Genomic DNA, 11,501 nt, shown 5'->3' with positions numbered 1-11,501 from the left:
TCTATCAACGGCTTAACTTGGCACAACAAAACACAAAACTAAGATAAGAAGAGGTTGCTACAGTAGTAAACAACTTCCAAGACACAAAATAAAAACAAAGTACTGTAGGTAAAAACATGGGTTGTCTCCCATAAGCGCTTTTCTTTAACGCCTTTCAGCTAGGCGCGAAAGTGTGTATCAAGTATTATCGAAGGGTGGTGCATTCTCAGCGAGGTGTGGGGTTTTCTCAACTAGGCACATTATATTAGATACATAAGTTTTAGCATCTCCCTTTTCATTAGTCTTAGGTGTGCTACTCTCATCAAACAAATTTTCAGGAACAAGCCAAGCATAATTATTTTCTAGTGCATCATTCATAGCTAGGAGCTTGCATGGTATTGGTGCTTTGATCTCCTCACCATCATCAATATTATTAGTGTATCTTATTCTATCCATATCCATCTTTTCAAGGAGACTAGCAAAATTAGTAGGAGAACCAAGCATATTGAATTTAGCAAACACCTTTCTAGCTTCTCTTGCTAGACCACCAAATTCTCTAAGAAGGGTTTCTAATACAAAATCTTTCTTTTCCCCTTCTTCCATATCACCAAGTGTGAAAAACATGTGTTGGATTATAGGATTAAGATTAACAAATTTAGTTTCCAACAAGCGAACTAAATGCGCAGCAGCAATTTCATAAGTAGGCGCAAGATCTATCAAGTGTCTATCTTCAAAATTTTCAATGGTACTAACATGGTTGAAGAATTCTTCTATATTATTTCTCCCAACTATAGACCCACGTCCTACCGGTATGTTCTTTGTGGTAAAATCAAAAGGAAACATGATGAAATAAGTAAAGTAAATGCAAGTAAACTAATTTTTTTGTGTTTTCGATATAGCAAACAAGATAGCAAATAAAGTAAAACTAGCAACTAATTTTTTTGTATTTTGATTTAGTGCAGCAAACAAAGTAGTAAATAAAATAAAGCAAGACAAAAACAAAGTAAAGAGATTGAGAAGTGGAGACTCCCCTTGCAGCGTGTCTTGATCTCCCCGGCAACGGCGCCAGAAAATATGCTTGATGGCGTGTATTTCACACGTTCGTTGGGCAACCCCAAGAGGAAGGTATGATGAGCACAGCAGCAAGTTTTCCCTCGAGAAAGAAACCAAGGTTTATCGAACCAGGAGGAGCCAAGAAGCACGTTGAAGGTTGATGGCGGCGGGATGTAGTGCGGCGCAACACCGGAGATTCCGGCGCCAACGTGGAACCTGCACAACACAACCAAAGTACTTTGCCCCAACGAAACAGTGAGGTTGTCAATCTCACCGGCTTGTCTGTAACAAAGGATTAACCGTATTGTGTGGAAGATGATTGTTTGCGAAAAACAGTAGAAACAAGTATTGCGATGAGATTGTATTTCGAGTAAAGAGAATTGGACCGGGGTCCACGGTTCACTAGAGGTGTCTCTCCCATAAGACGAACGAGCATGTTGGGTGAACAAATTACAGTTGGGCAATTGACAAATAAAGAGAGCATGACAATGCACATACATATCATGATGAGTATAGTGAGATTTAATTGGGCATTACGACAAAGTACATAGACCGCCATCCAACTGCATCTATGCCTAAAAAGTCCACCTTCATGTTATCATCCGAACCCCCTCCAGTATTAAGTTGCAAGCAACAGACAATTGCATTAAGTATGGTGCGTAATGTAATCAACAACTACATCCTTAGACATAGCATCAATGTTTTATCCCTAGTGGCAACGAGCACAACACAACCTTAGAACTTTCGTCACTCGTCCCGGTGTCAATGCAGGCATGAACCCACTATCGAGCATAAGTACTCCCTCTTGGAGTTAAAAGCATCTACTTGGCCAGAGCATCTACTAGTAACGGAGAGCATGCAAGATCATAAACAACACATAAGCATAACTTTGATAATCAACATAACAAGTATTCTCTATTCATCGGATCCCAACAAACGCAACATATAGAATTACATATAGATGATCTTGATCATGATAGGCAGCTCACAAGATCCGACAATGATAGCACAATGGGGAGAAGACAACCATCTAGCTACTGCTATGGACCCATAGTCCAGGGGTAGACTACTCACACATCACACCGGAGGCGACCATGGCGGCGTAGAGTCCTCCGGGAGATGAATCCCCTCTCCGGCAGGGTGCCGGAGGCGATCTCCAGGATCCCCCGAGATGGGATCGGCGGCGACGGCGTCTCAGTAATGTTTTCCGTATCGTGGCTCTCGGTACTCGGGGGTTTCGTCACGGAGGCTATTTGTAGGCGGAAGGGCAAGTCAAGAGGCGGCACGGGGGCCCACACCACAGGGCCGCGCGGCCAAGGGGGGGGCCGCGCCGCCCTAGGGTTTGGCTCCCCGTGGCCCCTCTTCGTCTCTCCTTCGGACTTCTGGAAGCTTCGTGAGAAAATAGGCCTCTGGGCTTTTATTTCGTCCAATTCCGAGAATATTTCTTTACTAGGATTTCTGAAACCAAAAACAGCGAGAAAACAGCAATCGGCACTTCGGCATCTTGTTAATAGGTTAGTTCCAGAAAATGCACGAATATGACATAAAGTGTGCATATAACATGTAGATAACATCAATAATGTGGCATGGAACACAAGAAATTATCGATACGTTGGAGACGTATCACCTCTTCGGGGAATCACTTGAGCCCCAACACATTTTTGGTGCCATGGAGCTAGACCAGTGAGCTATTACGCTTTCTTCAAAGGATGGCTGCTTCCAAGCCCACCTCCTAGTTAGCATTGCTCGATCACTTCCTTTTCCACTAAGTGATTGCTTAGTGACCTTAGCGTACAATCTTGGATTTTCCCTCTCGACTTCAGATCTTAGCACCCAAATTAGTCGTCTCAAACTCCTAACAACCATCTAATTGTACAATTAGAGTAATTAGACTAGATATTAGAAGAGAAAAAGAAGCGGGCACTACTGCGGTAACCACCAATGTGATGGTGCAGAGACCGATTGCACTTGAGTATTGTCACCTCATTAGAAATCATGAAGTCAAACGGACGTGCAAAGTAACTTTGTAGAATCTAGTAGATCACAATAGACAGAGAATGGACTTGCACAAGATTTCAGAACTTTGCAACTAAGTTATACTCCCTCTGTTCCTTGATATAAGGTGTATAGTTTTTTCCAAAAAAAACTTTAAAATATAAGGTGTATTGCCTAGAACAACTTATTTAGACATTTTCTTCACGGATTCGATTGCATTTTCTTAGCTCATGCAAATTCCTCTATTTTCTCAAAGCAATCATTCATGGGTAATCTTGCCCAAAACTCGTGTAACTTACCCCTCAATGTACGATTTCTTAATTTTCGTGCTAAAAACTATACACCCTATATCTAGGAACGGAGGGAGTATATGCTATTATAATCAAGAGAGAAAGAAAAAGGTGAAAAGATTCGTTAAGCATTTGCATTAACCATTTTTTGTTGTTCATCTACAAAAAATGATTTTCATTAGTATTTATCGGTAGATCAATATGATTGTGATTTAACTCCAACTTCGCACCCCCCTACATGATTATTTTTGTTCTTTTGACAACCGATTCTTTGCCGTGAGTGCATAGCGCATAGAATGTTGAATATAAATATACTGACAACACCCTTTCAATCAATTGGAACTTTTGGTTGAGTTGGTATCAAAGCCAAAACGTTTCAATACTTGGACCTTTCCAAGGTCCAAATATTTGGGCGAAAACATATAAAGCCACTCGAGCTTATCACAAGCATGTAAACATTAAAGGCTTGTGCTTCCATAGATCCCAAATTTCAAAACAATGTAACACCCCTCCACCCCCACCCCCGGAAGAGGTATCGTGGTGTCATTTAATCTCAGCCATCCTATCCCTAATCCCGAACAAGTATCATTTAATCTCAACCATTCTTATGTTTCACTCAGGAAGATACCTCTTTGGTGGTTTACTTTGTTGTGAGATTTGGGGGTCTATGAAAGCACAAGCCAACATTAAATGGTAGAGGTAGAGATGACACTAAAGGATAACCTATGGTATAAAAACGTGTGTCCTTCTGAAAATGCTATGCAATTCATATGAAAATAACTACTCGAGCTTATCAACTACTCCCTCCGATCGAAATAGATTGATGTGCCTGACGCACAAGAATAGTCCATGTACATTTTTTCGATAAGGGGCGCTTTATTACTTAAAAAGTTTTAAACATCACACCCGATCTCTGCATAACTAGGATGCACACAGCCGTTCAAGAGTCTAGTATCAAGCAAAAAAGAAAAACGAAAACGATAGGAAAAAAGCCAGAAAGTTCCGTTGGCTTCGATCCTTCGACTATGCAGCCACTCATGTTGGGAAATAAACTCCGTGGCCGTGTTCTCCAACCGTGTAGACACCTCTATAAAGAGGTCCGGTCCTCCAAGCGCTGAAGTGGCGACCATGAACGAAGCAAAGCTGTACACCGGTAAATGACCTGCATGATAGAAAAATATTTTCATTAAAAACCTTGTCATTTCTCCATAGACAAAACGACTATGCTACTGCAATCATTCCCACTCTGATAATTGGTTTGTACCTAGAATCCACCCTATTTAGCCAATTGACAAAAATGTTTGCAATGCTACAAGGTGGGTATAAGGTAGAACCTATCTGAATGATTGATCCTATAGATCTAGCAACCCGACAATTGAAAAAAGTGTTTTATTGTCTCTTTTTCATGATAGAACACACATTTCGTACAACCCTACCAGTTGCGTTTTACAAGGTTATCTTTAGTAAGAATCACACCTCGACGAAGATACCATGCAAACACCTTTGTTTTGAAAGGTAACTTCATCTTCCAGATGGATTTATTATTTACGACCGATTGGATTGGTATGCATAATACTTTGTACATGGAGCTAACCGAAAATACACCATTCTTGGTGAGACTCCAACAAAATTCATCGGTCCCCTGAACCAACTAAATTGAATCCAACCGCTGAAGTAGTTCGTTCCAAGCATCTAGTCGGGTGCCAATAATATCACGTCTGAATGGCATAGAGGGAGGAAAGATTCCATCACCTTCTGCAGGGTATCCCCTTTATGGCGAACTATACTATACAAAGCTGGATAATGTTAGCGAAGAGTGGTTGTTCACAACCATGTATCCTCCCACTCCGCCCCGTTATTAATGGAGAAAGAACCAAATGAGAAAAAGTGCTTTTTAGTTGCCATGATGTCAGCTCAAAAGTACGATCACCTGGTTTCCAAAGAACCTGAAATATTGCCTTTAAACCAACATGCTTTTTCCGCAATATTTATTGCCAAACACCATCCTCGATTAACAACCTGGTTAGCCATTTACAAAGCAAATCCTGTTTTTAATCATGAACACCGAGTCCACCTTATTTTTTGGACATGTAGATGCATACGTCGCATCGATTAAAGATGATCAGAGCAAGTACATCGTCTTAGCTTGCGGCACGCCGGAGAGAACATCGACTAGACCTGGATTCTCGAGCCGGAGACGCTAGGTAGATCGCGGTGGCCGCTACGGTTTGACAACGTGCGTTATATTGCGTCATGAACCCTAGCTAGATCCCATTACCGCATCGCGTGTGTCCAATTGTCAACTACTAGTAGTAAATATCCACGCCTTACTATATCTGGGTACTGACGGAGAAGCTTCGACGCAAAGCTACACGATTACGCACGCGTACGTGGTATTTGTTCTCGTAAATTCCGTTACCGCGTAGCGGCGTACGTGGCGACAACAAAAGTATACCTGGAATTTGGGACTTGCAGGCCAAGCTAATACTCCACACAAACTGGAGTATAGACATTTCAATACGCTGTTTCTCTCCGAGTTTGAAGTTAACTCACATCCCTGATCGATAGAGATGGGTCGACGCTGGCTTGGTCAGCCGTCGCCTTTGACCCACACGTCGAATAGTCCAACCAAGAAATGTGTACTGTATAACAGTATAAGTACCCACACAGCTCCCTGCCGTCCTAACAAAGCTAGCTCACCTTCTCTCGTAACAAACTCCGCCATTTGCCTCGCATAGGAGTAACCAAAGCTCAGCTCAGCTAAGCTCAGGCGATACATCACGGTCACACGCCGACCACATCGCAAGAACCGTCTACCGGCAGCACCGATGACGCGCGCCGGCACCCGCAGCCCCTTGCCTCCCCGCCGCACGCTCCCGGCCACCGTCGTCGACGACACCGTGGCCGCCGCTGCCGTCCTGCTCGATAAGTGGCACCCGGAGGACTCCTCCTCCGACCGCTCCCTCTTCCTCGACTCCACCACCCCGGACGAGGCCGATGCCTTCCTGCGCGCGGCCAAGGACCTGCACCGCGCCATGCTCTTCTACGCCTCCGGCCTCACCTCCAAGGATCTCCACGGCGGGGGCCACGGCCTCATCCACGCCCAGGAGCTCCTCGACACCGCCATGCGCAGGCTCGAGCTCGAGCTCCAGATCCTCCTCTCCTGCCTCCCAGACGTCATCCAGTTCAACCAATACGACAACGACGACGAAGACGAAAATGTTGACGATGACCAGAGCCTGCTGACAGAGACGTGCGGCCACCTCCGCGCCGTCGCAGAGGCCATGCTGGCCGCCGGGTACGGCAAGGAGTGCGTCGCCGTCTTCAAGGAGCACCGCCGCGCGTCCGTGGCCGCCGCTCTGCAGCGCCTGCACGGCTTCTCGCCCTCCCAGCAGCTGGCCACAATCAATAAGCTCGCATGGGAACAGATCGACGCCAGGCTGCAGTCCTGGCTCGCCGGTGCGCGCCCCGCGTTCGCGTCAGTGTTCGCCGGGGAGAGGGACCTCTGCGACCGCGTCTTCGCCGGGGAACACGCGTCCGTCGGAGACGCCGTGTTCTCGGCCGTCGCCGAGGATCAGGCCATGAGTATCCTGGCGTTCGCCGAGGCCGCCGTGGCCAAGGCGAAGCGCGCCCCGGAGCGGCTGTTCCGCATGCTCGACGTCCACGACGCGCTCACCGAGACCATCATCCCGGCCATCGTCGCCACGTTCGGGGAAAAATCGGAGCTCATGTTCCGAGCCGCCGAGCTCGCGGTGGCCAAGGTCGGCGACACGGTGCGGGGCATGGTGGCCGGCTTCGAGGCGGCCATCGAGAAGGAGCCGACCAAGGCCACGGCGCCGGGCGGCGCGGTGCACCCGCTCACCCGCTACGTCATGAACTACCTCGTCGTCCTCGCCGACTACGAGAACGCGCTGGCTAACATATACTCGGCAGAGCAGTACACGGACACGACGGACATCGGCCTCGGAAGCGGCACGGCCGGCTCGTCGTCGTCGGACCTCTCCATGGCGTCGACTTCGTCGTTCTCGTCGTCGTCGACGCAGAGGACGTTGAGCCTGTGGTCGAACCCGATCGGGTGGCTCGTGTCCGTGCTGATGCGGAAGCTGGACGCCAAGGCCGGGAACTACCGGGAGGCGGCGCTGAGCTACCTGTTCCTGGCGAACAACACGCACTACGTGGCCAAGAAGGTGGGCGGCGGCACGAAGCTGGAGGCGGTCCTCGGCGAGGATTGGGCCAAGGCGCAGAGGGCCAAGGCGCGCAGCTACGTGGACGTCTACGTGCGCTCGGCCTGGGGGAGCAAGGTGCTCCGCGGCGGAGCGGTGGACAAGGCAGTGATAGAGGCGGTGGCAATGCAGGAGACGTGGGTGGCGGCGGACGAGGAGATGGGAGAGGTGCTCAGGGCGGTAGCGAGGGCGGCCGTCGTACCCACGTACAGGATGTTCTACCGGCGGCAGGGCGCCGCGGCGAGGCTGACGCCGGGGGACGTGATCGGCATGATAGACAGGCTGTTCGGCGGCCAGACGTCACGCTCACACAGCAATAGCTTAAGTAGCACCTACTAGGCAACGAAACTAATTGAGCTAGGTTAGCCAAGTACTAGATGGCTTCAAGATATGAAATATTACGATACATATCTCTGAACCACGAGAGCAGTGCGTGATGTAAACAAGATTGAATGTATATAAGTGCAAAGGGAAAAAAAACAAGATCGACCGCATATTGTACAGGGTATTGCTACATAGTTTGCTATATTTGACATGTTGTATTATTTTGGCTTGATGGCTATGTATATCATTTGTACACTTGCGTGCCTGAATGTGTAATGGTTATCATTTTGTTATGACTTCGTGATGCGCGGCCAATTATATTGGGTTGGCCCATGGGACAATGACCACTTTGGCAAGATATGCCAGTTTGGGTTCTCAAAAAAATCTGCAAAATCAATGTAAAACATGATAGGAACCTTAGAGCATCCCCAAAGCGTTCCCCAAAGAGCGCCGGATTGAGCGTTTGGGGGACGTGTTTCGTTCGTACCACGTTTGGGAGACGTCGCTCCCCAGTCGCGTCCCCTAAACAAAATTTCAGAAATTTTAAACTTAAGCGAGATTCATTAGATTCGTCCAAACTTAACCTAATCTAGAAGTACTTGCGGCGGTCGGAGGCGTCGTAGTGCTGGTGGAAGTTGTACATGTCGTCGGTGACGACCTCCTGCTTGACGCGCTCGTCGACGGGCTCGTCGACAGGCTCGTCCTTCACCAAGCCGCTTGGTCCTGCCTCGCCGTCATCGGTGAGGTCCACCAGTGGCTTGCCGGAGTCGCGGATGGACATGGCGATCGCTATCTCGACGTCGCCCCTCCAGGCGTCCTTGTCGTTGAGCGACGCCAAGAACGCCGCCCGCAGACCTGGGCAGTCCTCGGGGTCGTCGCTGCCGGCGATGAGCCGCTGCTGCCGCTCGTACTCCGCTAGCAGCGCCGCCTGCGCCGCTTCCTTCGGCTCCTCCTTCACCTCCGGCTTCGGGATGAGGAGGGCGCCGCCGCGCCTCTCTTGTTGCCGCCGGCTGCCGCTGCCGCCCGCCTCGTGTTGAGGGGCGTCGCTGGCTCCTCCTTCACCCCGCGTTTGGGGACGCTGTAGGGCGCCGAGCGGTACGACGAGAACGGCGTCGATCGGGCCGGTCCTGAGGAAGAAGAGTTCGAGGAGGACGAGTACGTCGTCCTCCTCGGCTTCCATTGCGCTGGTCCTCCTGGGAAAACAGGGACGCCATTAACGTCGTTTGACCAAACGTAGGCGATGGGGTTTTAGGCTTCCGAGCCGCTGACGCGTTGGCCCCGCGTCGCTTTTCGTTGTGTCCGGCGTGCCCGGTGCGTCCCCTGTGGGACGGGGATGGGCTCGGGGCACTGGACACCGTATCGGGGCGCGCCGGACAAAAATGGGCTTTGGGGGACGCGGCTGGAACCGTTTTTTGGTCCGGCGCGCCCAAATTGCTTTGGGGGACGCGACTGGAGATGCTCTTATACATGATGTAAATAGAAAGATTTATCACATAATAAACTATAAAATTCATGAGTACATTTTACATTATCAGTATACCGCAAACTTTAACATAAACGTACATCTCCCTCATGGCAATGAGGTGAAACAGTTTCGATTGGGATTAAGATGCTTAATTCATTTTCTTATAATGCTCAAGCCAAAGACAAGCCAAATCATCTTTAAAAAAAACCTTGATCAAGATGATCAAATAGAAAATCCAGGACAACTCAAGGCGGTGGCATGAGGTGCTAAACTATAAGGGCCACTCTCTACGAGTTATACAAGAAGCCGTTTTCCCCATAGAGGTAAATCTACCCGCCTTGAGATTCGCTAAACAGAACGGTTTGTCGGCTAAGGACCATCTTGACCTGATGCTAGAGAACATTGATGAGGTAGCCGACATATTGCTTGATGGCCTTAATATACATTTAGAGATAGAAATTGTGGGTTGCAATAATATACAACAAGAAGGTCCGGTTTAAAGACTTTCAAATTGACGGACAAGAAGGTTATACCGCCGATAAGATTTTGAAGTCTGACACTAGTATGAAATAGCCTATCGACGACGTGACAAAAACAGCCTTAGCAGCGTGTATATATCTAGCACGACACTGATATACCACTGGTTGGTATCAGTAACCGCTGGTGTGCAAACCCCCACGCCGCATGTAATAAAAATATTGGTGGCATGATGTGAAGCCACACCACTGATACTTCTTACCAGTATCACTAGTAGTATGTTAATAGAACATATCGCCGCTATGATTTTCGAGGAAAAAATACAGGCAGCGTATTTCACTAACGTGACTGCGTATTGGCTACAATCAGCAATGTTTTTATTCTTATAGTACTAATTGGCCCATCTCATCTAAAGCTATACATCTTAAAATAACTAATTAGAGCAAAAACCGACTTAATTTGTCTTTTATTATACAATATATCAACTAAAAGCATTAAACATAAGTAAAAGAAGCTAACATAGAACTACCACAAAGACGCAATGTAAAAGCGTTAAACATAAGTAACATAAGCTATCATATAACATATTATAACCACATGAACACAATCATGATGAACTAAGACCCGATATGTGATACATTATTATGAACTTCATGGTTGCTCCTACTAGACCTAATGTGAGTTGCATTATTGCCAACTTCATGGTTGTTCCTATTTCAAGTAATATTGTTCTGCCTCCTCTCTAGTCTTAAACCCTTTAAACTTATTGTCGTAGCCTATCACTTGGTCCTCACACTCTTTCCTTGAGTTATAGAATCCTGGAACCTTCCCTCTTCGCATGGCATACCGCTTCATCTACCAACAAAAAAAGATTGTATGGAACCACTTCACTAGTCGTGTGTCAGATTTGCACCCGCTTCTACAAATAGCAGTCGCGTGCAGTGTTTGGGGCCCGCTTCCATTAGTCGTGCCCCCTTTTTCCTACTAGTGTTATATCCAAAGATTAAATTGTTAGATAACAGTAAAAAAATACCTATATAAAATGTACAATTACTAAAAATCTATTAAAATCAAAAAAATTGGCATAACCTTTGCTAAAAAATAAGACATGTTGAGTGCCAACATTTGGTGAAACACAAATGAATCAATGTTTCGCCAAAACATTGGCATCCGTCCTTGCAAAAAGAAACACAAAGTATGAAATGCTTCGCGAGCAACCGTACAAAGTCACCTCATCTACGATCTCCGGCACCACACAAGGGACACATGAATATACACAATCATAAATTGCAAGCAAAATTTGGAATTTGTCACAAGGTAACTGAAAAATTCATCAACAAATCCTTCGCCACAATTCATATTCATTTATCTGTCACAATTCATATACAAATGCTGCCGCCAAAATTCATATATATGACCCTAATAAGCAAAATTGTGGCGGCGCCTTCAGGTTTTGGTCACTGAAACTACATGGGTGATGTATCCGAGCGGGGTTGCATGTTTATAGAAGGAAGAATGCTCACCGAGGGCCGCGAGACCATGGTACGACGTGCATCATCGCAGAGAAGCGTGTTGGGGGGGGGAGGGAGGTGACATCGCCAAGCAGCACAGCCGGTGGGGAAGGGCATCGTCATTGGGCAGCGTAGGCTGGGCGCTATAGGGAGTTGTGAGGCGGCGTGGGGGTGTGCGGTGGTG

At 47.3% G+C, this 11,501-nt stretch overlaps 1 protein-coding gene across 1 annotated transcript; it reads left to right on the top strand.

Moving 5' to 3' along the window:
• Window positions 1-6,031: 6,031 nt before the first annotated feature.
• On the top strand, window positions 6,032-8,036 carry LOC124677462 (exocyst complex component EXO70H1-like). Its single transcript, XM_047213448.1, has one exon. It carries the CDS (start codon window positions 6,146-6,148, stop codon window positions 7,877-7,879), a length of 1,734 nt encoding a protein of 577 aa, XP_047069404.1. The 5' UTR covers window positions 6,032-6,145; the 3' UTR covers window positions 7,880-8,036.
• The last annotated feature ends 3,465 nt before the right edge of the window (window positions 8,037-11,501 follow it).

Source organism: Lolium rigidum, chromosome 7 (genome assembly GCF_022539505.1).
Source record: "Lolium rigidum isolate FL_2022 chromosome 7, APGP_CSIRO_Lrig_0.1, whole genome shotgun sequence".
Classification (NCBI taxonomy): domain Eukaryota; kingdom Viridiplantae; phylum Streptophyta; class Magnoliopsida; order Poales; family Poaceae; genus Lolium; species Lolium rigidum.
Note: the sequence above shows the minus strand (reverse complement) of the source record. Positions and strands in the feature narration are given on the sequence as shown.

Excerpts from the sequence above, each read along its gene's own strand:
- LOC124677462 (XM_047213448.1), top strand. The coding sequence starts at position 6,146 with ATGACGCGCGCCGGCACCCGCAGCCCCTTGCCTCCCCGCCGCACGCTC.